This window comes from Aulonocara stuartgranti (genome assembly GCF_965226115.1).
Source record: "Aulonocara stuartgranti genome assembly, chromosome: 16".
Taxonomy (NCBI): Eukaryota; Metazoa; Chordata; class Actinopteri; order Cichliformes; family Cichlidae; genus Aulonocara; species Aulonocara stuartgranti.
Genome location: NC_138952.1, coordinates 25,386,646 through 25,413,871, shown reverse-complemented (window position 1 = coordinate 25,413,871; position 27,226 = coordinate 25,386,646). Strand labels below are relative to the sequence as shown.

The 27,226-nt window shown below is 40.5% G+C and overlaps 1 protein-coding gene across 1 annotated transcript in view; it reads right to left on the bottom strand.

Annotated features, from left to right (window-relative positions):
- Positions 1-27,226, bottom strand: part of kcnh3 (potassium voltage-gated channel, subfamily H (eag-related), member 3) — a 179,397-nt gene that overhangs the window by 27,692 nt on the left and 124,479 nt on the right. Inside the window, exons 3-8 of the mRNA XM_082507612.1 lie at positions 24,226-24,360; positions 19,180-19,319; positions 15,236-15,488; positions 9,578-9,735; positions 8,189-8,390; positions 1,952-2,326 (exon numbers count right to left, since the gene is read on the bottom strand). Of these exons, the coding sequence (XP_082363738.1) occupies positions 1,952-2,326; positions 8,189-8,390; positions 9,578-9,735; positions 15,236-15,488; positions 19,180-19,319; positions 24,226-24,360 (1,263 nt within the window). The remainder of the gene's footprint in view (positions 1-1,951; positions 2,327-8,188; positions 8,391-9,577; positions 9,736-15,235; positions 15,489-19,179; positions 19,320-24,225; positions 24,361-27,226) is intronic.

The window sequence follows — 27,226 nt, the reverse complement described above, 5'->3', positions numbered from 1 at the left end:
TTAATGAAGCTGTGGTCAACTCTCACTGCTGTTACATTCAATCTAACAGCAATCTCCTTTAACAAAGGAGCTAGGATGCTAGCAATCAAAGCAAGGTCAAAATGGAATATGATCTCTAGGGTGGTTGAGAATAACCAATGCTGTGGGACTTCCAGATACCAACAGGACAATTATAATGGTGGACGACAGCTGTAGTGATAGATGAGTGGGTATAACAAGTGATAACAACATCAGGAATTAGGAACACAGGAATCTTGAGAAATACCAAGGGCTGAGAGGAACTAGAGAATATGAAGGTGAAGGCAACAGTGATCTCCGAGTTACTCAGGGCAGTGACCCCAAACTGAGCAAGTAGTTCATCTGGACACAGATCTCAGGAACAATATCAGAGATCTGTGTCCAGAAGAGCGCAGTCCTAGGAGCAGTAACAATACGGTACAGGACTCCTAAGTAGAGGACCCAAGTTTGAAGGATAAAGACCGCATCCAGAGCAAAAGGGTAATTTTAAAGTAAGTTGTTCCTGATTGTGTATAGACATGTCCTCCTTTAGGATGGCATAGGTAAAGTAAAGGCAGATTCATGCTACTGTAGGCAGATTGAGAAGTTATGACATTTCCATAATTAGCAAAATGCACATATTAACCTCCATCACACAGTCAAAGTGTGCTGTCTAAGGTGCTGCTGTAGCAGAACTCTTTGAAAATAAGAATGAACAAATGCCTACTTGCTGTTGCAACAAACGGGCCACACGGTGGTGGAAAAAGTACTTTGATGATCTGATTGCATGTTGTATACAGTGCTTTGAGTACTCCGGGAGAGTAGAAAAGCGCTATATAAGAATCAGTCCATTTACCATTTACCATGACAGTAGCTAAAACTCCCTGTAACTCTTACATTAAGCGTTCTCCTGCCATCTACGAGATACATGCAGACATCATTGGTTCAGAGTACATATGCACACTTAAATCAGCCTTTGTTAAAGTTACAGTGTTGCTTTCACTCGACTGGGAAATATAGATTTCATTTTTCTTTCTTGGACGACTGTTGGACACAGATTCTATCAGCTGTCTGCAGAATGTGTTTTCCCACCTATTAGCTGAGTGTGTGTGTCTGTATGTGTCTTTCAGTATTTACTTGCACAACTGCATGTGAGTAGTTATGGTTAATGTCAAGGTTTAACCCACTAAAAAGAAATGTGTGTGTGTGTGTGTGTGTGTCTGAGACATCTGCACACATTATTGTGTCCTCTGCCCATAAATTGCTGCATTTCTCTCGTGATAACCTTTCCAGTGACTCCATTTCTTTCCCGATTCTTCATTTATTGCTCTCTTCGTGAACATTCAGTTCTCTTCATTGCGGCCAAAGAGGACACGCATAAGAACACAGAGTTCAAACAAGTAGCACACTGTAAGTCGAACACATCTTTCATCTGTGATTAAGCTAGAGTAGATCCACTATTGAGCCCATGTACAACCGTTCAACAGGCTCAAACAAAAATGGAATCAAGAATAAGAAAGAGACAGTCATTGTAATAGTTTATGACAAAAAGGCAAAAAATCCTCATAAATCATAAATTTAGCAAGTGTTTTTATGCACCATCACTTGCTTCTTTGAATCAAAATTTTCATTTAAATCTGCTCAGTACTTGTGATGCATCTTGAGAACAACAAAAGAATTTCATGGCCAAGCAAGTAATGAAACCTTTCAATCTGGAAAATGAGAGTAATGAGACAGTGAGTGAGAGGATTTGCATACAAGTTTGATAATCTATTATGTTTTACTGAAAAAAAGAAACACTTTTGAAACCAGGGATGGAACAAAATGTGTGCAGCTGTTTGTTTATGACTCACCCACACCTGAAAAAGAGCTGAACGAGTACTTCAGGCTGAGAGGAGAATAAGAGCTTCAAACTCTGAGAGGAAGCACTAAGATGTGTGCACACATTCCTTACCTCCTATGAGCATGGTGCAGATGGAGAAGATCTTCTCTGAGTCTGTGTTGGCTGACACATTTCCAAACCCTACACTGGTCAGACTGCTCAGAGCAAAATAGAGGGAGGTCACATAGCTGCTGCGCATTGATGGCCCGCCGTCCAGCACACTGAAACTCCCACTCCCACCAGCTGTCCCAGATGCAGTCTCGCTTCCTGAAACATTCCCGTAATACTGGCTAGAATTCCAGGTTCCTTGCCCTGCGACCTCTGACCCAGACACGTTCCACTGACTGCTGTCGGCTGGAATGCTGCTGACCGTGGAGGGGAACAGCGTTGTCAGGGCAGTGGGGAAATACGGGGTACCCAGACGTTTGGCCAGTTCATGGAGCCAACCTGAGACAAAGAGTGAGAGAATACAATGAATTATAAAAGTCTTTTTATTCAGCTCAACTGCACTCAGCTGATATCTTTATCACCTTCATTCTGTTACACTTTAAAAGTACAAAACTAGACGTTGTTCTAGGGATGTACTGCACCACTGTACTGTACATCCCGTACGTTCCACCTCCTAAGTTTCCTGAACAAACATCAACTAGAATGAAACTGACTTTTTATGTAGAGAAAAAATGTTCTAAAGTTTTTCTACAATTTGTAAATGCATTTCGTTGCAAATTGCGGAAATTCTGCCCATTTTTAATTCATAGAAGCTCTGCTTTTCCTTTTTTATACCCATATTACAGACATGTTGCCAGTTAATCTATTTAATTGCAAAATGGTCCTTCAGATGTTGTTGGGTTTAAAAAAAAACCAAAAAACTTTTCCAGCCATTTGTTGTCCCTTTTTTGAGAAGTGTAAATGCCGTCAAAAGAGATATTTTTAACGACATAGTAAAATGTCTGGTTTGGACACAGACATAGTTCACACAGCATTGATATATATACATATTCCCTATCAGACTCATCAGTGTATAAGAAAATGAGCAGACTTACACAAGCCTAGACAGATGACAACTTATTTATTGTGTGAGAAATATGAGTGGAGCCTTTCTGGTGGCAGCAAAAGTGTTCAAGTGTAGCTTATCAGCTGCTGTCCAAGGTCCTGATTTCCCCTCACCTTCAAGCAGAGCAGACTGAAGTGGCTGAACCAAATCAAAAGTTGTCCTTCTAATCTGGGAACACTGACAAAATCTTTGACAAAAAGTATATATATATGTATATGTATATATATATGTATACATATACATATATACATATACACACACATATATATATGTATATATATATATATATATATGTATGTACATATATATATATATATACATATATATATATATATACATATATATATATGTATATATTTAATATATACACATATATATACAAAGGCCAAAAGGAAGTAAAAGGAAGGAGGAAATCGATAAATGAATGTAAGGGGAAGGAGAAAGGAAGTGAAGGATAAATTATTGAAAAAAAAGCATTTGCAAGTGAATGAGTGGACCAGTGAAACCCAGCTGAGCCGCTGACAGCAGAGTCGAAAGAAAGAAATACAGCAAGACAGGGAATATAAATAATACAACATGGATGCATCTATTCATTGATCTCTGGCATCACACGAAATCATGAAAAGAAGCTTTGACCTTCTGTGTGTGTGTGTGTGTGTGTGTGTGTGTGTGTGTGTGTGTGTGTGTGTGTGTGTGTGTGTGTGTGTGTGTTGGTTGTCAGGCAGGGAGACCAGCCTGTCAGAGTAAATAAGCAGAAGTGACAATTGAGCTGTGAGCAGAGTCTCAGTGAGGCAGCTAAAACAACCACATTAGAGGATTTAACACCTGAGTAGTTTCCTAATTACTTTGTCATTAGCTCAACTTAACCTCTGCCAAACTGGGGGAATGGTAAGACATTACTTTGCATGCATAAGTATTTTTACCACATGGAAAGGAACATGGAAGCCATTACTATCATAAGCCTAGGTAGTGGACATCTTTTGACTTCCTTATAGTTGTGTTTATTGTAACCAGTCGACATGCATACAAGGACAAGTGTTTGTTTGTTCTTCAGCCAAGATTCTGAATGAGGAATATAAGTGGAGGCTTTCTGGTGGAAACAAAAGTGTTCAATTAGAGCTTATCAGCCACTGTCCAAGGTCCTGATTTCCTCTCACCTTCTACCAGAGCTGACAGAACTAGTGAGCTGTCTGTGGTCCTGAACTTCTGTCTCCTACCCAGTCAAAAGCTGCCTTTCCACTCTGGGAACTTTATCCTTTTGGTGGGAACTTCATCCTTTCAATCTTGAGTCTTTTAAGCTGCAAGTTGGAGTGCTGCGGGACAGATTAGTTCCAGCACAGCACTCATCATCCTTGGGCTGTTCCATACGTTTTCCTTCTGCAACCACTATTAGCAGCTGCTCACCCTGGATGAGCCCATGTCTTGGAGATGCCCAGTCTGGCCATAACCATGACGGATCAAGTTAACACTAATTAAAGGAGTTACAGCAGGACAGACATTGTGATTTTTCTAGTGGCTGTTGAGACCATAGACAGTATAAAATATCATACATTATGGTAAATGGACCAGAGCACTTTATAAAGCATGCTTCATTCAAGTGCTTTCTATGTAACACTCACATAGATTCATGCTCTGATGCACCATCAGAGCATGAGCCACAGCTCCTGAGCCACAGCTAGCCCAAAATAAAAAGAAGACTCTTGGTTCCATACGCAGCATGTTATAGTGTATGTGTGGTTCTGGTCTGGGACCTCATTACCAGAAGAGCAGAATGAAAAATAACTGCTGGAGACAGCTTTGCAAGTACCTAACTGAAATTTTAGCACATTTAGTACAACATCCTGAAAGGGTGCAACATTTAGCTCCCATAGTGGCAAAGGACCTAAATTAATTCATCACAAGCTTCTTCTAAAACCTATAGACTTCTCTGAAGCATATAGCATACTCTCTGCCAACCCATATCATCATCCTTGTTTTCTGTAAACTAGCTTTTGTTTGTGTGTGTGGTGACTGCTGCTCCACCTCAGGCTATAGGGACAGACATGGCTCAACTGTCCATCAATTATTGAGAGAGTTGCAAACAAAAAGTGGGGGTTTCCTAAATTCCAGCTGACTGACTGACAGAGTAATCCAGTGTATGTACATGCTGATACCAGTGCTCTATTGTGAATCACAGTTGGTGTCACATAAAGGTCAGACTGACAGACTCTGTCTGTCTGAATAGTGAGTGGAGAGGCTGATGACATGAACTGACCACAATGTTACTGTTTGTCCTTATGCTGAAAAGATAAGTGCAGGTAGGTTGGTAAGAATCACTCAGAAAGATAAGGAGGGAGGAAGAAATGAGAAAATGAGGACAATACTAACCAGAGCAAGGTCCCCAGCCAGTTTGCAGGATTTTATACATAATGTCTGTTTGTGTGTGTCTGTGTGATGCTTAGAAAACAAAACGAAAGACACACACACACACACACACACACACACACACACACACACACACACACACACACACACACACACACAAACAACTCGGTCTTTGCCCCCAGTCAGAGTTGGAAAAATTACAGTTTGATCCCCTTACCCTTGGAAACTGCCAGTCTGTCTGTACATCTTCACAAGTTTATCAGATTGCAAGCCGGGGTTTCACGTCGCCCGTGGGATTCAAGTTTCTGTGTTTTATTAAAAGCATCGGTCGTGCTGAAAACGAAGGCACACACAGTCGTATTTCTGCATAACTGCCTCTGTGCCTTTCTTCCTAATACAATATTACTGTTATTGCTTTACAATGGATAGGTATACTTTGGAGCAAGACAAGTTAGGTGAGTGCTCAAATAGTTAAAGTTGAATGAGGATGAATTTAGATTTTTCTTTGTCATTACTGCAAAGTGGATAAACAATGAGACAAGATCTTATTTAAATTTCCATTTGGGAAGCCTAGAATAATCTCCTGAGGACAATGCTTACAGTGTAATTGAGTAGAGCACAATTGTCATTATGTGTGTGAAACATGTAATGACAGTTAAAAACTGTCACTGAAAGCTCTCCACAAACAGGAAATGGGCCGTTAACTTGCTTCAGGGAGAATTTTTCCAGCCTGATTAACACCATGGCATCAAGTGAATATTATCGTAAAAGCAGCTTCCATGTCTGAGATAAAGAATAAATATACTTTATCTTTCTTGTACAACGTTAAAATTAGAGGATTCCATGTCTGCTGGTTACCCTAGTACCCTAGAGACACACACCCTAGAGACAGCTAGCCTGCCTCTGCCTACCCAAGGCAACTGTCAGTGGTTGGTGTTACAAACAGCTAAATGTAAAGGCTTAAGACATTGGATGGCTGTGGCTCAGGAGGTACAGCAGGTCATTTTCTATTGGGAGGATTGGTGGTTTGACCCATGGCTGCTCCAGTGTTCATCAGAGTGAAAAGGGTAGTCAGAAAGTACTGAGCTGGGAAATGGACTGCTTCTTCTATAGTGCTTTTTCTCAACAACATACAACATGCCTCAGTTACCCATTCATTTATGCACTTTTTTTCTACATTTAAAAGCTTTCTGCCTAACATTCGCACTCTGATGGATGCTTCGCGGGGAAATTCTGGGTTAGTATCTTGCCCAAGAATATTTGCAGACTGGAACAGCCAGGTTTCAATTTGCAAAGCTGGACCTCATCACACCTCATACTCTGATGGATGCATCAGAGAGCAACATGGGGTTAGTATCTTGCCCAAGGATATTTGGCAGACTGGGATCAAACCACCAACCTTCCAGTTAGTAGGTGACCTGCTCTACCACCTAAGCCACAGCCGCTACTACATTATGTAGCGCATGAGTAGAAAAGCACTGTAATAACCAGTTTACCATCTACAGATGGAGGAACCGTTCTTTACAATTACCAATACAGTTTGCTTTTTCATATCTCTGTTTTTCTGAGTATATATCTTTGAGCTTGCTCATCTTGTTGCAGTAATATTCTATTTTTAATACATGGCTGTAACATCACACCCTCAACTTACCATCAAAGGTATGTGTAAACAAATGGAACAATTATTAAGTACGGTTGGGTTGGACCACTTTTGTCTTCAGAACTTGTCTCTTCATGGCATAGGCTCAGTAACGACCTGGAGGTATTCCTCTGAGAGTTTGGTTCATGTTGACATGACAGCATCACACAGGTGCTGAAGATTTCTTGTTTGCACATCCACTGAGATCTGGTGACTGGTGATTGCTGGTGATTGCATTTATATAGTGCTTTTCGAGACCCAAAAAAGCGCTTTCCACTATTCATTCACTCTCACATTGGTGGAGGCAAGCTACAGTTGTAGCCACAGCTGGCAGATTGACAGAAGTGAGGATGCTATATCACGCCATCAGCCCCTCTGCCCAACACCAGTAGGCAGTAGGTGAAGTGTCTTGCCCAAGGACACAACGACCAATCCGGGGCTCGAACCGGCAACCTTCCGATTACAAGACAAACTGCCAACTCTTGAGCCACGATCGCCCCGAGTACTTTAAACAATTCTGTGACGTGAAAGACTAATGACTGTTATGAGAAACACTTGTTTACAGTTCTTACTATCAGGAGTGGCACAATCAGTTATCAGTTATTATGTTTAAGGGGTAATTACCTTTTTACTTAGGGCCAGGTAGGTTTGGGTAACGTTGCTTCCTTAATAAGTCATAATTTAAAAGTGCATTTTGTATACACTTGTGTTATCTTTGTGTAATATTAAAATGTATTTGATGATCTGTGACTGTGACAAATCTAGTAAAATACAAGAAATCAGGAAGAGCACCAATACTTTTTTTTCACAGCACTGCACATGTTTCTAAAGTCCAATCACTGTGGTAATCTCTGCGAAGTCCCTTTGCTCTGTGTTTTTCATACATCAACACTAAAAGTAAAATTGCATGTGGGTCCCCATTAGGATAAAGGATTGTGTGAGTGTGTGGGACTCTACCCTTAGGCTCATATTGTTAACTAGTCATTATGTGACATACTGCATTATTATTTTTTAATAAATCTAACAAGTACTATGTGATACATTACGGTTTTTTGAATAACGACCCCAACACTCACAATCGTGACATAACTAGTTGAACAAGTCAGGAAGTCCAATGAAATTTAATAGAGTAGAAGTACAAAGTAATACAACACAGAAACGTACACCTAACACAAAAATTAAACTTGAGCAAAACAGTGACTGAGTTAATCTACACAGATGCTTTCTAGAGATGAAAAAAGGGCGAACTAACCTATGTCTGATGATCCTTGGCTCTCAATCTCCCTTCGACCTATGAAGTACCAGACACACGCCATCCAGTGGGCCAGCAGGGCGAACATGGACATCAGCAGGGTCAAGACCACAGCACTGTACTGTGAGTAGCGCTCCAGCTTCTGCAGCAGCCGCAGTAACCGAAGAAGCCGGACTGTCTTCAACAGGTGGACGCCAAAGTACTGCACAGAGATACAGGCAATCTCAGCGCTCTGGCAATATTTCATTCACTGTATTTCTTAAATCAAATGAATCATTAAGAAAGGTTGACACTCAGTAATGTGGGATACTGTATATAATACACATCATTTGTTCAAACAGTTGGTAGTTTTACTCAAAAGTTGGAGCTTTAATGGATTCACTCACATGAAATCAAACATTTTTAATCTTTATATACAAATATATATGTGTATATATGTGCGTGTGTAATCAGTTCATCTTTTTTTGTTTGTGAGACATGCAGTGTGTGGACCGTCATGAGACATGTTGGTGTTGATGTGGTGAATTCACATGGGAACTTGTTACATTATGCATTCATGTTCCCTTTAAAAACAAAGCTCACTTCCTTCACCGTGTTAGTGCTGAAAATGAATGGAAACTGAACACATGTCAGTATTCAAATATTTAACTTTACTATTGGGGTTTAAATTAGGGCTGCTCAATTAATTGAATTTTAATCTAAATTACGATCTGGGCTTTCAACGATCATTAAAAATGACTGAGCCGATTATTAGCCCCTCCCTCGTGCTTTACTCTTGCGCTGCTCCGTGTGGCAAATCGAGCGCACCTCTCTGCGTTTCGAACGTGTCACAACAATTAAGAGGACCCGAGGGAAGCTCGGAAAGCTAAGCAGAAGTTATTTGGAGAGGAGAGTGACTGCCGTTGATTGAAAAGAGAGGTAAAAAAAACTTCAGTGGTGTGGAAACATTATGGGTTCGCGGAGTCAGACGTGGATCAAGTAGACATAGTGTGTAAACTTTGCTACAGTGTCGTAGCTGCACCACAGAGCAACACTGCAAAGTTCACTAAACATAGATGTTTACATTTTTCATTTATTTTTTATATTGCAAACATTTGCACTGTTATCAGTATTTGCACACTATTTTATATTATCTTTTTTGACAATCTTTAAAGTCATTATTCAACACATTGTTATTGTTAAATAAATATCGTCAAATAATCGAGATCTCAATTTCAGTGAAAATAATCGTGATAATCATTTTTGCCATAATCGAGCAGCCCTAGTTTAAATTATGTAGGCTGATTTGTCACACTCACACTGTTTGATTCTCGGTTCTGTTGGTGTGGTCACACACAAATGTCAACAGACAGAAACACACACACACAGTAAGACACAGGGGAGACTCACCACGCTGACATTGAAAGCATACAGCAGGTCAAAGGGCAGGGCGGCAATGAGATCAACAAAGAGCCAGGTGGTAACGTAGTGAACGCAGATGGAGCGGGCGTCGTAGACGACCTGACCCGACGTGCTCACAAATGTAGTTCGAAAGTTCAGCAATATGTCTGCAGAGGACAACAACAACAGCAGCAATCAAGTGTCACTTAAATTACAGTGATGCATGGTAAACGCACAGCTACTTTTCAATGAGTCATATACACACAGCATGCATGGGTTACTTTAAATAAAAATAACAACACAGTATTAAAAAACAATTTATGCACTTTTTTTTCAAAGGGGTATCTTTACTGGGATGTCAGCAACCAGAGGTGTGGACTCGAGTCACATGACTTGGACTCGAGTCAGACTCGAGTCATTAATTTTATGACTTTAGACTTGACTTGAAAAAATGTTCTAAGACTTGTGACTTGACTTGGACTTTTACACCAATGACTTGGGACTTGAATTGGACTTGAACCGGTTTACTTGAAAAGACTTGATATTTTACCCCAAATATAAAATTTAACATGCATATTATATAGAGATTGAAAATGTGACGTCATTCACGGGTAGAACCGCAAAGGATTCTGGGAACTCGTGGCAAGCGGTACTAGCGCACGCAGGCTTTCAATTAAAATCAGTTATACAGCGATAAAAAGAAACACAAAAATGTCAAGAAGCTGTTGTATTATTAACTGCAATAGCCGGTCGCATGACAGCCACGGGAAGCCGACGGGTAAAGAGATCGGTTGTTATCGGATTACGTCGTTGAAGAGAAATTGTTCGAGCCATGTTTCCGAAGTAACAAAGAGGCGACTGGATTGCAGCCATTCAAAGATCAAATATAACGTCCCAGAACACTCCAGCTCACAGGTTAGTCTGCTCCAAGCATTTACACGAAGGTCAGTGTTTTTTAGTAGTTAATACGTCATTTTCATAACATAATTGGTGATATAGGTTACAAGCAAGTCTGGCGCTGAACAGAAATTGTCGCGCTATGCTCCTTTATTTATTGTGCATAAATAGTGAATTGTTCTGACACAATATTGCGTTTCGCTTCTGTTATTATGGTACATTGACAAAAACATATGATTTTATTCACAGGATAAAACAGTTGTTTTGTATCACTAAATGCCCAGTACGATTACAGCATACAATATTATTGTCACTGCTACATTTCTGTAACGCGTACCAGAAATTATTTCCACTACTAATTAATTACCGTTGAGCTCAAAGGTCCTATTAATAAACGGTTAACAAATCTGTATTTATGACGACGATTTGTGAGACTGGTAAACTTATGATACATACGATGGTCTTTCGTTCTACACGGTGCATTTCAAGGTCCTGCACCCATGTCGGTAAACTGTACCTGGGCTTGTTGCAGTGACCTGAAGTTACTAAACTTCATGAGTGTGTGCACTCACTCCAAGAACCGTATGATTATAAATATGCATATAAATATGCTACGATGAGATAGCTGACTTCATCTAACTAGCAAATGTTGTCCAGGCTACGTTGGTGATGCAGTTTTTTTTTAACGTGTATGATATTTTTGTCATGCGATTTTAAAGCCGGTCCTACAACCGCATCCAAGAATAACATGCAGCTTATCTCAGAACTGTCGGTGAAAATTATTCTTGGAGCTAGGTTTAATTGAGCTGCATTTTAAAGAGGTGCAATTTCACAATTTGTGTATATTTTCTAAGTTCACTATTTTGTCATGTGTTGAGAAAAACACAGATTTTAAAATTACATGGTCTAATATTTACATTTAGCATAACTGCAACATTATTTTTTCGTTTTTTTTTTTTAAAGACTCGAAAGGACTTGAAATTCAAAGTTTCAGACTTGTGACTTGACTCGGACTTTTACACCAGTGACTTGAGACTCGACTCTGCCTGACATTACTTGAGACTTGACTTGAGACTTGAGGATAAAGACTTGAGACTTACTTGAGACTTGCAAAACAATGACTTGGTCCCACCTCTGTCAGCAACAACCAGTTGTTGCTACCTGATATTAAAAGCTCCGTTCCCCTTTATTGTGAGCAAAAATCACTTTTAGTTTACAGTGGAGTTGAGAGCTAGTCCAGAATCAATGTGGCTCTATAGCCCCAAATGTAAATGTCTTGGGGTAAAGATACTTTTATGGTAGTTTTCATCATGTTTTTGAAATAAAAGTGTGTTGATACAGTTTGAGATGCTTCCATTACAGGGATAGTTTTTTTTAACACACCAGATTCAGATGGTCATTAGTTGTTTATTTTTAAAGGTACAGTTTTTAAAACACCACCACTATATGTCCGGTTTTATACCCCTCACAGTTCAAGTGCATAATCCATCTATAGTGGATTAAAGACATAAATAGCCACACCCAGCATTTCCTCCTAACAGCTGAGGGTGGCTGGCAGGTTTGTGTGTCAAAACATTTTTGCGCACAATATATTTTCACATATTTAAACAATATCATAACTTGGCAATAAATCAGGAATAAAAAACAGACCAATAATTTGCATTTAAATAATAATAAAAATAATATGTATTTTCTCAAGTTTAACCCCAGAGTCATCTCTGTCTGCTGTTCATCTGCAGTTAGTGTAGGCTGTCAGTCTGCTGTTACCTCAGGTGTTAATACACTAAGGAGGCTGTAAAACAGGTAGATGAGTAACTGAAGCTCACCTCTGACTGATAAAGTAGCTCTAATATTGTTGGACTTGGATGCTTAATGAATAAACTCTCATGCAATGTGAGAATATAATCAGACTGTTTATTAGAGGGATCCATCCAGCTACTATAGGGCGGGAGGTGGGTACACCCTGGACAAATTGCCAGTCTGTAACAGAGGTCTAAAAAAATAAAAACATGATATAGTATATAGTACCGTATATATATAGTTATTGCTTGTTTTCAATTTAGACAAATTACTCATAAGATATTTGTGAAAGCTAAATTGCTTAAGCTTAATTGAACGGACATCAGCAAAGTGCAATAGAAACTAGCTCACTCTCTCAGGGTAAGTGATTTTCTAGCTGTAGGGCATTTTGAACAACCAGGGGAATTTCAAGATGGTTTCTGATGACTTGCTTCCAGAAGAACCACAACATACAGCTAAACGCAGCAACTGCACCACCCAGTCCTTCAAAGTATGATATGATCCTATTCAAAGAGCCAAGGCTTTGAAGCTTGCTGAAAAAAAAACAGACGAGGACAACACGACAATAAAAAAAGACAAACAGTCATGATTAGCTCTTCAATGTTTGCTCTATGATTTTAATTTTACTGCATGGTATTAAGGCACGAAATGAATGAATAAAAGGTGTCCCGGCAGACTATTTCAATCCACTATTGTTTGCTGGTGAATGTATCAATAAATAGGCACGGCCTATTAGTCCTAATAAATGGGATATCGACTGACAGGAGTCAGACATTTAACTGCGGGTGGCTCGTGTAATTTCATTACGAAAGTTTATTGATGGAGAGCTTGTGTTCACTCTTTCCCATTAACACAAATCGTCCGCTGAAGAGCACTCATGTAAGTTTCCTGCAGTTAGGGTGGACATGACCGAGGACAAAGAGGCCTGTTGTTTTCTGGGAAATGACTTAACAATCAGATGTAATGGCTTATTGTGGAATGGCTCATATCCTTTTCCCTGCAACATTCATCATTAAAAACTTGAACAGAACTTTTATAATGAGAACTTCTATTAGGAGTCACATGCCTATCAGACAAAGGCTGTTTGACTAACTTCCCATCAGCAGACAGTTGATATAATCAAAAAGAATTTTGCAACAGTTACACTGCCAGTAAAACGTTCTTTGCACACCCACTCATTCAGGCCATTTTCTTTTTGTTTCTAAACACTTGAAGAGATTTCTTAAGCTGGCCTAATGTTTTTTTCCTCATTTGCTGTTACAATTGTTCATATTGAATTTGAATTTATTGAATTTATTGAACAAGGCCAGAGTTTCAAAAATGTTCAAGTATCCCAAAAGCTCAGACTTCACTTTTATTTTCACAAAATTTTGTTTATTTTCTTTGATTTTTATAATGTCAAAGAGAGAGAGCACAACCCCAATACGGTCGTCTCATGCACACAGCTCTGAGTGTGTACACAGCACGCCTACTCAACTTTTTTACTCAACTAAAAGTTGAGCTCACAATGATTTCTACTGTGGGCTCCAGTAGATTTTCTTAGTGTACAGCTGACCTGTGCTGCTGCTGCTACTCTTACTGCTCTTTGTGGGTGAATGAATTCAATAAGATGTAAGCAGATGAGCTATCTTGGCTGATTTCCATCCTCTATACGTGCAGTATGCTGTTTATATGCTGCCTTTACATGAGAAAGAATAAAGTTGGTTAAAAGGTGGAAGTTAGTGAGTAACACCAGCTTAAATTTAAATTCGTGTCAACTCACGCTGACGAAGAACACGTCAGATGCTGTGCACCAGTGCATTACTGTAAACTGACCACAGCTGATACCTGTCACTTTAAAGCATCACTCCATTTATAAATCAGTCCGTTTGTAGAGGATGAACTGAAGGCCTGCGCCAAGGCCCAGTAGAAGATAAATGTGAATAATGCAAAGCTATGCTAGCAGAGGCAGCAAATAAAGCTACAGAGCTGATAATGAGGATACTAGGTAGTTCATACAACAGGTGGCAGTTTTCAGCAGTCCACTGGTGGTATTTATTTGTAGTTTAAGCCTCCGCTCTGCTGTGTCAAGGTATTTTTTTTGGTATACAGGAAACAGAGCTCAACTGCTATTGTATTAATTCATATTATGGCAAGTCCATCGTTACTTTATCAATTTAGGTCAGGACAGAAGAACTCTTAAAGTTTCTTCCAGAATGATCAGTTGCTGTAACGACACAGACTCTCATGAAGACAAAAGGAAGACTACCAGCTCCCTTTGCTGCAGTTACCAGCCTCAGAATCAAATCAACAATTAACAGCCTCTCATATTCATCAGTGGCCTCATTAATGCTTGACAGACTCTAGGCAGCACACACATTTTATTTTATTAGCTTTTTGGAAGAGACTGGGAATCAGGCCATTAAGCTTATAAGGCTACTAAGAAAACCATGGCTGAGGGAGACCAGGAAACACAAGGAATGGAAACGAGACCAGTGGAAGTCTAGACTCTTGTCCAAAAAATTCAGTGTGAGCTTCTTGATTTAAGATGCTGCATTTTATGAGATACAGCAAGTGTCAAAGATTGAGGCAAAGCTCTGAAAGACTGTGGAAAGACTTTGCTGGAGATTGTTGGAGATGTTTTCAAAATTCAAAGCACAACTTAACCCCTACAACCTCCACAACACCCTACTGAGACACAGTTTCTTGTCTAGTTTGAGTGAGACAGCCATCATTTTTCAGGAGCAAAATGAGCCAAAAACACATTTCTTTTGACCAAGAAGCAGACTGACAGAGGGACGAGTTAGACTACAGAGTGAAGGAAAAGTCCTCAGCATTTGTTAAACAATGGTACAAAACATTCAGGTTTCATTTTCTTGGTTCCTACTTTCTAGGTGTGTCCAGTCTTTCTAAGACTTCTTGCTAAAGGAAACAAGTTCTATGGATGGTTAGAAGAAAGCACCAACATGAGAAGACGGCACACTATCTTACCTAAAATGAAGAGGATCTCGACGAGGATGTCGCTGACGCTGGGCGGGCTGCGTGAGGCGCTGCCTTCATCCCGCCCTCCCCCGACCGTGAAACACACGTTATAGGGCACAGTGACGGCCACGTAGAAAGTCGCCAGCAGAATTAACCAATCCCAGCCGGCCTTGAAGGTTCCATAGTGGAGCAGGATGAAGCGAGATTTCTGAATGGCTGCTACTTTGTATTCCGGGATTGGAGGCTTCTCCCCAAACATGTTCTGGATTGAGAGGGAGACAGATGTCAACAGCTCTCTTGTTTCAGGTTTTTACATCTCTCTCGTTGTCCCTCTGCCGGGCCACGATAACACGGCCCTGTGCACACACTTATCGAGCCACTTCAAGCTTCGAAAGCTCACACTGTGCAGAGGCATTATAAAAATCCACAGGAGTGGAGATTTCAGATTCATTCCACTCGATATAACAGTGCAGCCATGAAAACAGTTTCAACCATTCATAAGTGGGTTATTGCTTTTGCAGAGTTTGAGTAAAGTCTACCAACACTGACAAAATGGTTTTCCCAGCACTAAGAAGGAAGAAGAAATGTGGGACCACTGGTTCCAAGCATTAACTCTCACACCTGTGAAATATGTTTTTATGAAAAAGAATCTTATTTGTAATTCATTCATTTCCTTTGGAATCAGGAAGATTAACCAAAGAACTCATTTTGTTTCCTGTGTGAGGTTCTCTGCACTCAAGTAAAAATCTGACGTAGCTGTACTTTCAGTTTATCCAGTTCATGGAACTATGAGCCTGAGTTGTTATGTTTACCATGATTTTTGCATGTCCAGCATAAACCATTTATGAACTGTACAGACAGGCATTTAGTCTGAAATACAAATGATACTGTTTCATTTTTCTAATGGGATTGTTGTTTTGTTGGGTTTGTTTAATGAGCTCCATCAATGTAAATGTTTTTTGTATTCTGGACTATTTTTATGTGAGAAAGTCAACATGTAATGGAAAAAATGATTTGACTTAAAGCAAATAATGAGCAAATCAGGAATCACCTGGTAGCTGATAATCTGTTCATTAGTGAAATTTAGAGTAGATGTTTATTTACTGGCAGTGAGATTTTTATATTAGTGAATCACTGGGTAAAGTTTAGCTCAATATTATCTGATCTAACTCATACATCCATTAATTCCTGATTGACTCTGCAGACACTAAACATTACTGATTACATAGAGCCTGAATCATTTCTTTGATTACTTTACTTAATTAAAGAGTCATTCTTTGGGTAACGGTGAGATTCTCATTAAGTAATAAAGACCTACTGAGTAAGAACTGGGTGCTTCACAACATGAACCTCCCATAAGATATTTTTTTATGTCCTGACTGCTTATTTTAGCCTGGGTCAGGAGTCATTAGAGTTTCTAGATCATTAGCTATCACGTGATTCCTCGTTTGCTTCTCAGTTTTTGTACACAAGTTATGAATTTCCCTCTTTTGAGAAGTTAAAAAAGCAAATAATGATGGCCCTGGGTTGGTGGTCATTGAACATGCAGGGTGCAAACTGCATCGTTCTGCATGTTTCCTAATCACTGACATCAGCTAAATGTAGATCTGCTTTACCACGGAGTGAACCAAAACCAAGCATAGTCTTCTTGTCCTTCACGCCATCTGTCAGGGTGTGCGCTGCCCGCTGGACTACAGCAGACCTACAGAGAGGTCAGCTCACTAACACACAGCCATAATCATCATCTCCTGTGATGCTAGGTCTGAGCAGTAATGATAATTTCCCATTTCATAACATTTCGTTGTCAGTTTGCAGTGTTCTTCTTCTCTTGGCTCTCCTTCATCTTTCCTGCTTGGCTTCTCATGTCTTTTGTATAGTCTCGCTTATTCTCTAACCCTAAGAGAGTCTCCCAGACTTGTTCTCCTAAAACCTAAAGACGAATTATGGATTTAATTAACTGGTCCCTTAACGAAACTGACAACTCTGGGCTTGGGAGAGCCTGATTGTCCTGTGGAGACGTTTGCTGCTGGATACTCGATGGTCGGATGCATCGTGTGTCTGATGACACTCTCGATGGGGGACATTCAACGACAGCTACCAATTTGGAACCATAATAACAGAGTTCTGGCTGATTGGAGCTGGCTTGGACCTGGCTTATCGAAGAACAAGAAGCGGCTACAGTTGTTCAAAATCCCACAAGGCTGGCTGTGTGTACTCAGACTGTTTATTTGAACGCAATATGGATATGATCTTGGAGAAGCTCATGGCTCTGCTATATGGATAACATCTTGAAGAAGAACAACAGGAATTGAGAGACCTGGTGACCAGTGACGGACATTAGACGAACTGTAAAATTGGAAGCAGTTTGTTCGCACTAACCAAAACAACTACCATCTTCATCTCATGCAGGCCTCCTGACTCCAGCTGGATGCTCAAGGCAAAAGCTGACGGGAATAACAATTCTCCTTTAGATAACAAGACTGTGTTGTGACTTTCTCCCTCCTCATTCAGGGTCGCCCGTGTCGACCGAAGATTGTTGACTTTTGCCTAACTGGGTTAAGGGACACTTTCTCTCAGCTAAACATGAACACACACACTCTCACACGCACACATATGCATGTACACTGACACAGACCTACACTCACTCTTATGTCTTCTACGTTGTGAGATGTGCTGATTCATGTGCTGAGGTGTTTTTTTCTGTTCTCAAACTGATCTCCCTGTTGGAGCTCAGTCTGGGAGGAGTTATTTTTTTCTCCTCATCTTTCCTCATGTTGTGCATTTCCCATTGTTATACCTCTCTGACCTGTCTTCCCCATGTGATGTTGTAATATATGTATGGTCGGAAGGGTAAGATGGCGCTGGCAAAGGTCGGCAGCCTTAACCCAACAAATATCCCACGCGTGGGACTAATAAAGGTTATCTTTTGCTTTTTGACACACAATCATTTACTCAAGCTGAAATATTTGGATTGTGTTGTCTCTGTTACTTTAAACCACACACCTGCACCAACAGCCGGGTGCACTGCTTTAATGCTCAACTCTTTTTCAGTCTGAATTCATGCTAAGGCAAATAATACAAGCTACTATGCTATCAGTGGCTTCCCCGTTGTTTAGTTCAGGGACTGCTGTTGCAACTAGGGGAGCAATTAAACTGACTGCCTTTCATCATAATGAGGCAATAACCTTTTTTTTTCTCCCATCTCCAGTCTTTGGAGAATCTTTTCATGGCTGCATAACATGTATGTGAATTAAAAGTTTTGCATGAATAAAGTAAACTCATGTTTTTAACTCTGTCACTTCAGTGTCATCACCAGTGCCAAAGTCCCAAGTGTGAAGCTAATGACTGAATGAGAGGCAGTCTGGAGCCAGCCTGGCATACAATAACACTTCCTCTGGCATCCAAACATGTTTCGTTTTTATTCTAATATGAAAAGAATATTCCTGGCCACAAACTTAGCCTGCAGCCAGTGAATTTACATTCCTAAATTTAATGCTTCTCACGTAAACATAGTGGAAATACTGCTAACCCACCCAAGCCCTACGCTTGATCTTTATCCAAAAAACCTCCTCGAATTAGTCAGCAACAGCTCCACACTTCACTGTGTCCACATCGCTGATTGAACAGACTAGAATAACTCACATAAAACTGACATGTAACAAAAACATTTGACGTAAGCAAAGGTAGACATACAGTCAGAGCTATATGCTGTTTAATGAGCATTACAGCGTTGTCCTCATTCTGGGACCTCCACAGCAGACATGGTTAATGGAAAAAAAGAAATACATTAACTAAAAGTTCTTGACTTTGTTAGTGTGCAGCTTGTTTCACGTGTAAGGAAACTCCCGACGCTGGCGTGGCAGCTTCATGGGTTGCTGCAGAAAGATGTTAACCACACAGAGAAACCTCAGTCATGTAGATGTAGCTGTAAATATAAAAGGAGAGAAACTCACATTGTTGATCTTGAGCTTGCTCTTGTCTTGTTTCTGCAGGTGTCCTGACAGGTGATAGAGCACAGCTCTGCTGCGGCGCCGATTGGCGTTGAAGCCCGGAGGGCGAGTCACCTGATGCACCTCCAGACCCGTCTCTTCATCTGTGGAGGAGACAGAAACATGCTGAGCTTTGATGCAAGAAACGAGAGGAATTTAAACCAGTTTCTGTCTCATCCGCTGCATGCCAACTAAAGCGCACGCATAGCTCAGAAGTAATGCTTTGACTGCTATCTTTTTATTTGTACGTGTAAGGCTGTGAAAACATAACATAAAGTAAAGAGGTCTGTCTAGGACACGCTCACAGAGTCTGTGAAAAACTAGAAAAGCTGAGATGGACTGATGGAAGGTTGCTTCTTTTTCATATATTGGATAGAATTAACTGTATGGTTAAACATCTTTACACTGACAGAAAGAGAAATTTTGTTGTTTCGCTCTATTTCAGATCAAAGCTAGATGTATGTGGCCCCCGATGAGTTTGACACCCCAGTCCGGGTCCAGGTCAAAGTTTATCTGGGTTAGGGTTTGTTAAGGATTGGATATTAACCCGACCTATAACTCTATATGGGACGCTTATAAGCTCATGAACCGAATGAACTGTTGTTGAGATACATGAAAAAGGATGAAGCCTTCTGAATGGTACTCCCTGACCTGGATTACAGAATCAGTAATATTTACCAAGACCCACCAAGTATCTTATTCATATCATAACTTTCATCATCATCAAAAAAGAGAAAAGGACTAAAACCGAGTGTGCTGAGGGCTCAACAGATAGATTAAGAAAAAGATTAAAGGAGTTGTTCTTTGTAAAGCTATTATTCAGATAGAAAATATTTCCTCTATTTCCACTTTTAATGTCCTGTTTCAACTGTTGCCCTGTTCATAACATGATTTATTATAACCATGGCTGGAAAGTGCCCACCCAAGTAACCAAATCATTTTCATTTTCAACAAGCAAATTTGATTTGTACATAATATCTTGGCTGGATTTCAGGCGGTTCAGATAGTGTATGAAGAAAAGCATCTGTGCCTCTTTCCACATATACAGCATGGGGTTATTCAGAGGACCATCACTAACTAACACACATGCACACGCACACACGGCCTTAACAAGGTGTGTGTTTTGTGTCAGAGGGAAGAGCTGCACCAGCACCTGTTTTGACAGATATACAAAAAGAAGGCGTGTTAGCTGGGCAAAAGTGTAGCTGCAGATATTTTTATCCTTAGAAATTTTAATCTGGGGAGTACGTAGACGTTTTTTCCTGAGCTACATTATTGCTAATTTTAAAGATCTCAGCACTCAAGGTCAGAGAAGGGCGAATGAATAATTTTACAGCTGCTAATACAAGTCTCATTAACGTCTCCTTGAAAGCAGTTTCTGAGACACAGGATGAATTGAATGCACTTTGTTGCTTAAAGCCGTCAGCCTTTTGCTGTGTTTTCCCCTTCGTGTCTAAAGGACAGTTTGAAGATGAAAATCTCGTCTTTAATGTTTACTCAGCACACAGAAACACTTGTGACATGTTATTCTTCACAATCTTTTGCAAACCCACAGTTCTCATTTTGTTCAAAGTTTACCCTAACCCAGTGGTGAGGCTTCTAACCCGAGCTTTTTGTTACCAAATCCCTCACCAGCAAGGAAAAATCCCGGCAGCAGCCAGTGGTTCCCCCTCAACCTCTCAGCAGATATACCTATGATGTCAGTTTTTCAGTTACCTCATGTAGAAAATATGGCGTGTGACACCTGACCTTGAGGCCAAGCTCACTGAGCTTCAAACTTGTCTGCGAGTTTGAACAGATACACCTACAGTTGTCGCATTCACAGGAGTCCACGAGGCCCTCCTGTTAGCTTGCCGGGCAGGGTGATGACAGTACCCCATCAGACTCGTGATTTTCATGATTTTCTTTATGCATTTCTTTAATAAATGATTGTAAAAAGTGAGGCACTTGCTTGCACTGGTAAAAAGAGTGATCCTTTTGTTGAATCCAGCTGAGATTTCCCATCGTTTACATCATTCCTAAAAGGCTGCCAGGGTAGCACGTGTCTAAACTTTTCAATAAGATGCTTTAAACTGTTATTGTGATAATTCTTCAGCTCTCTTATACTAGGACTGTGTTAAATGAGCAGTCTACCATCATGAAAATAACTCCCTTTTCTATGACATAGAGAAAATCACATGGATTTCATACAGCAGTGGTGCCACTTCAGAGAAGGTGAGCCCACCATGAAGCATTGCAAACAGCAGCTCTGAAAAGCAATGTTTAAGAAAAAACCCCTCCAACTCTGAATATTTCCACTTCATCTCGAGTGCTCTGATTACTTTTCTTCTGGTCTCCTTAGACGATTGCTATTCATCTCTGAAATTATAGTATATGCTGACAGCATTTACAAGGTTAGAAGGAAGCTTTAGTTCAGTATAAATGTGCTGGATTGCTATTTTTCTTCACACCTTGCAGTGAAATGCAGTACACACACCTGCAAGATATTCACATATTTTACTTTGTACACCTGTTTGAAGCACAGAGAAACATCTTCTGATGCAGGGGTCAATCAATAAAGTTTGCCCTGAGAAAAATACAATTATGCCCCTTTTTAATGGTCAGGTACCAGGTTATGCTGTTGTTTCTATGTTCTTTAAGCACATGGGCAAACAATGAAAGAGAAATGATAGAGGTGGGTTGACCTGCTTTAGGGCAGGTTTCTTGGTTTGTATACATATTCATTATGCAATGCTACAAATTCACAAGAACCAGATGTTATTATAGAAGCAACAGAAACAAACATAACATATCAGCAGGTTAAGGCATTAAAACTTATTATTCTGTGAGCCACATCACTGTCAGCCACAGTGATCTTCTTTCCATTGATAAAGGACTAATACATTGTATCCTATGCTGAAAGAAGGAAGCACGTTTTCTTAGTATTTAGAGAGATCGTGGCTGATACTGGCTAACCAATGTTATAAAAAACAATTTTAAAATAATCGATGTATGTGCCGATTTGCTTTGACCTCTCCAGCACATTCACGCATGTAAACAAACCAGTGCATGCAAATGAATATGCAGGCTGACCTGATCACCCTTTCCTCCGTTCGATATGTACAACAGTAAAGTGTACAAAGGTAGCATGACCCATACAGCATAACAGTAGTAATGAAATGATTCTTTATGTCGTGAGCAGAGAAAAATGATTCAAAGCTATTTATAAGATGTGCTTTTTAATGTCAGTGGACGCCGCACTTGCCAATAACCGATTCCTGTCTGCCTCTAATTAACATGCAAATATTACCTAGTAATTAAAATTGCAGCCTCGCTCTTCACAATTCAGTATTTTCACCAATTCTCAAAATGTGTGCGTAATCTGGTTCTCAATGTACATCTAATACGAGGAAGCCATTAATATTAATGAGTTCAGTACACTGACAGTGTCAGGGTCCTGGGACTGGGCGACCCAGGATCCCTGGGCAGTCATGGACCTGTGTATTATTATTATGTATTTTTGGTGTCGTTTCTCCTTCTCTGTGCGTGTACATATGTGTGTTTCTCTGTGCTGTGTTAGTCTGTGTCCCACTCATATGTTTAGGCGAGGTATGGGTGTGTATGTCTGCGGGTGTGCCTGGAGGATGGAGCTCGGCCACCTGCAGGCCTGAGGGGTGTGGCCCTGCGGAGGGACTGGCCACACCCGAAGCCACACACCTGCCGCTGATCAGGGCTCGTCGGGGGAGCTACTTAGGAGAGTCTTGGAGCTCCCACCGACGCGGGATCATTGAGTTATCGTACCAAGTTAGTGTGTCTGCATATGTCTGTGTTGTTCGTATATGCCCGCCGAGGGTTAGTGTTGACGGCTGCCTCTATGGTTTCCCTGCAGGAGGAAGAGTGGTCCAGAAAGGCAGCACGCACGGGGTGTGCGGAAACACAACAGCGGGGAGCACGAGCACGAGCACAGACGTCGGAGGGAAGCACGCACACGGGGTTCAAGGGAGCAACGGGGAGTTATTGTGTTTACAGTTTTTCACTGTGAATAAAGAGCACTGTTTGCATCGCAGAGTCTGCGTTTTGGGTCCTCCTTTCCCCACATCCCCACGGCCTGCCAGCCAGACCGTGACAGACAGATTCTTAGTGAGATTTACACTGGGGAAATAAGCAATTCAAATTATTAATTGATGCCTTAATTGTTGTTTGCTTGAAATGACAATAACTACAGCGGAACTGAAAAGCTGAAGGGCCAAATGTTCTGCCTGCTTTCACCATTTCCACGGGTGAAGAGTAATTAAAATTAGGCTCACACTATGGCAGCATAACTAGATAACTGCTGACATGAAATGAAACATAAACATGGGGACATCCCTAACACAGAACAGATATTACTTTATGCAAATTTCATGTTATTTATCGAATACTGCCATTCTACTGGCCTGGGACAGATATTCTCAAGTTGCCTTGAGGCGCTAACCACGGCAATATTGCACACCAATAATGAGAAATAATAAAATCCACATGAGGAGGTTGAAGGGCTGAAATCACACTCAATTTACCACTGAGATTACAAAAAATATGAAATCAGAAAAGAATAAGCTTCAATATCAAAATAAAGCATCTTAATTTGTTTGATATTTGGATTTATTAAACTGCTGACGTGGTTCATGCATATGTTATGGCTTGTTGTGTTGTCACTTATTGTTTCCTGCCCTGTTTTCTTATTGTTTTGTTTTAATTGTCTCATGTTTTTACTGACTGTGAAACACTATGGTGAACTTTGTTGTTTTTAATATGTGCTATATAAATACATTTTGATTGATTTGATTGATTGATGTTTGTCTTGGATTAATTCGTTTAGGTCTGTCTTTCCTTGTTTATTTTTACATGTTTGTAGAACATAATAAAGAACAATTACAAGGATTTCATAGATTTTCTGGCAAATAAATAAAAATGTCCTTTTGGCAGCCATGCCGCTGTCAAAATTTTGGGCCACGACTGTAGTGCCAGCTGGCGTCTTTTATACAAACTCACCAGTTTCAGGTCCTTGCTCAGGGTCCTGCTCCTTCTTCTTGTCAGTGATGTCTTTGTGGGACACGAGAAAAAGAACCACCTCGCCCTTCTCATTCTTAATCGGTACAATGTCCAGAAGACACCAGAACTTTGTACCTGGAGAGAAAAATAAATGCAAACCTACAATTAATGTGGTCTTTCGTAATACAAAAGTGGAAGCGGTTAAATCTTTTTCTCCAATGTACCAAATGTTTCAGTCCTATACATCACTTTTAACAGACAAAGTCTGTGGAAGTCTTTACTGAACTATTTCTGATGCTCATAAATGTGAGTTATATGTGAGTTTACATTTTAAACCAAGCGAAACAGTGTCTGACTCATGTTATCTCATTTTTTTACATTATTTTAATTTGTTAATTTTCCAATTAGTGGTAAAAAAGTGGCATTAACCCACCGCAGACTGCTGTTACCTCAATATTAATGATGTGACCAGCAATGTTTAATGTTTAATCTGGCTGCCTACTGCCGTGTACATGCCGCTGAACACAGACTCAGACTCAGAAAAAAACCCCCTGATGAAATTGGCTTCAGGAGCAGATTACTTTGACATTTTAGACAGACCTTTCCTTCCATGTGCAGACACAGAACAGAGCAGGCATCAATCACACTGATTAAGTTAAAAATACCATAAAAGAGGAGCTGGGGTGGACGTGGGTTGCAAAGTTGCATGCAGATGCTCAGGAACTGTGGGTAGGCTGAAGTTGCTTAAATAGCCCTAAAATTATTCATAAGGAATCTATTAAAATGTGAGCCATCATCTAACTTGTACTGAGATCAGCTGATCTGCCTGAACAGGCCCGAAATGAACTAAATAGATGAATTTTGTTAGCTTTGAGTGAAACTACATACCTTCACAACATTAATCTTGCACACTGAAAAATGGTACTTAAGGGTACCTAGTATGTTTTTCTCATTTTATACAATATACAAGATCATGTGGTGTGTGTTAGGTTTATATTGTTGATTGTCATTTATGCTTAGAAATATATACTCATATATTCTTAGAGTTTTATAATCGATTGCATAATGATAGAGGTCTGATCCTTAGCAGTCTGCAAAGACTCTGTGTGCCTCCAAGAGCACTCTGGCACACACACACATCTTAAGGTCATGAGAGAGGTCATACCTTCTCTTACTGACATATGGTATAGGAGAACACCTACTCTGTATCTGGTTAAGTATAAGAGCCCTTTGTTTGAATGAACTGCTGGACTCCCTGGCGCCAGTAGGTGTGGGGAGTCTTCACAGGGTCACATCTTGACCCCGCACACACACACACACACACACACACACACACACACACACACACACACACACACACTTGTTCACATGTATGTCTGTGTAAGATGTGTATGTTTTAACAGGAAGAAACTCCAGCAGAACCAGGCTCAGGGAGGGGCGGGGCCATCTGCTGTGACTGGTTGGGGAGTGAGGAGAAAAGAGCCAGAGATCAATAAGAATTAATGGTTAAATACAGAGTGGTTTAGAAACCCACTGAGTCAAAACCAGGAGTGAAGAAGAAATGTGAGCAAAGTGTAAACTTGCAGCTTTCATTTAAGCAGTTAAACGTTGACTTCTTAGTCAACTGAACAACAACCATGTTCTCAATGAACCCAGAAAACTCATTAATATCAAAGCTGAATGTTTTTGGAAATAGTTTTTAGTTTGTTTTTAGTTTTAGCTATTTTAGGGGGATATCTGTGTGTGCAGGTGACTATTACTGTGCATAATTATTAGGCAACTTAACAAAAAACTAATATATACCCATTTCAATTATTTATTTTTACCAGTGAAACCAATATAACATCTCCACATTCACAAATATACATTTCTGACATTCAAAAACAAAACAAGAACAAATCAGTGACCAATATAGCCACCTTTCTTTGCAAGGACACTCAAAAGCCTGCCATCCATGGATTCTGTCAGTGTTTTGATCTGTTCACCATCAACATTGCGTGCAGCAGCAACCACAGCCTCCCAGACACTGTTCAGAGAGGTGTACTGTTTTCCCTCCTTGTAAATCTCACATTTGATGATGGACCACAGGTTCTCAATGGGGTTCAGATCAGGTGAACAAGGAGGCCATGTCATTAGTTTTTCTTCTTTTATACCCTTTCTTGCCAGCCACGCTGTGGAGTACTTGGACGCGTGTGATGGAGCATTGTCCTGCATGGAAATCATGTTTTTCTTGAAGGATGCAGACTTCTTCCTGTACCACTGCTTGAAGAAGGTGTCTTCCAGAAACTGGCAGTAGGACTGGGAGTTGAGCTTGACTCCATCCTCAACCCGAAAAGGCCCCACAAGCTCATCTTTGATGATACCAGCCCAAACCAGTACTCCACCTCCACCTTGCTGGCGTCTGAATCGAACTGGAGCTCTCTGCCCTTTACCAATCCAGCCACGGGCCCATCCATCTGGCCCATCAAGACTCACTCTCATTTCATCAGTCCATAAAACCTTAGAAAAATCAGTCTTGAGATATTTCTTGGCCCAGTCTTGACGTTTCAGCTTGTGTGTCTTGTTCAGTGGTGGTCGTCTTTCAGCCTTTCTTACCTTGGCCATGTCTCTGAGTATTGCACACCTTGTGCTTTTGGGCACTCCAGTGATGTTGCAGCTCTGAAATATGGCCAAACTGGTGGCAAGTGGCATCTTGGCAGCTGCACGCTTGACTTTTCTCAGTTCATGGGCAGTTATTTTGCGCCTTGGTTTTTCCACACGCTTCTTGCGACCCTGTTGACTATTTTGAATGAAACGCTTGATTGTTCGATGATCACGCTTCAGAAGCTTTGCAATTTTGAGACTGCTGCATCCCTCTGCAAGATATCTCACTATTTTTGACTTTTCTGTGCCTGTCAAGTCCTTCTTTTGACCCATTTTGCCAAAGGAAAGGACGTTGCCTAATAATTATGCACACCTGATATAGGGCGTTGATATCATTAGACCACACCCCTTCTCATTA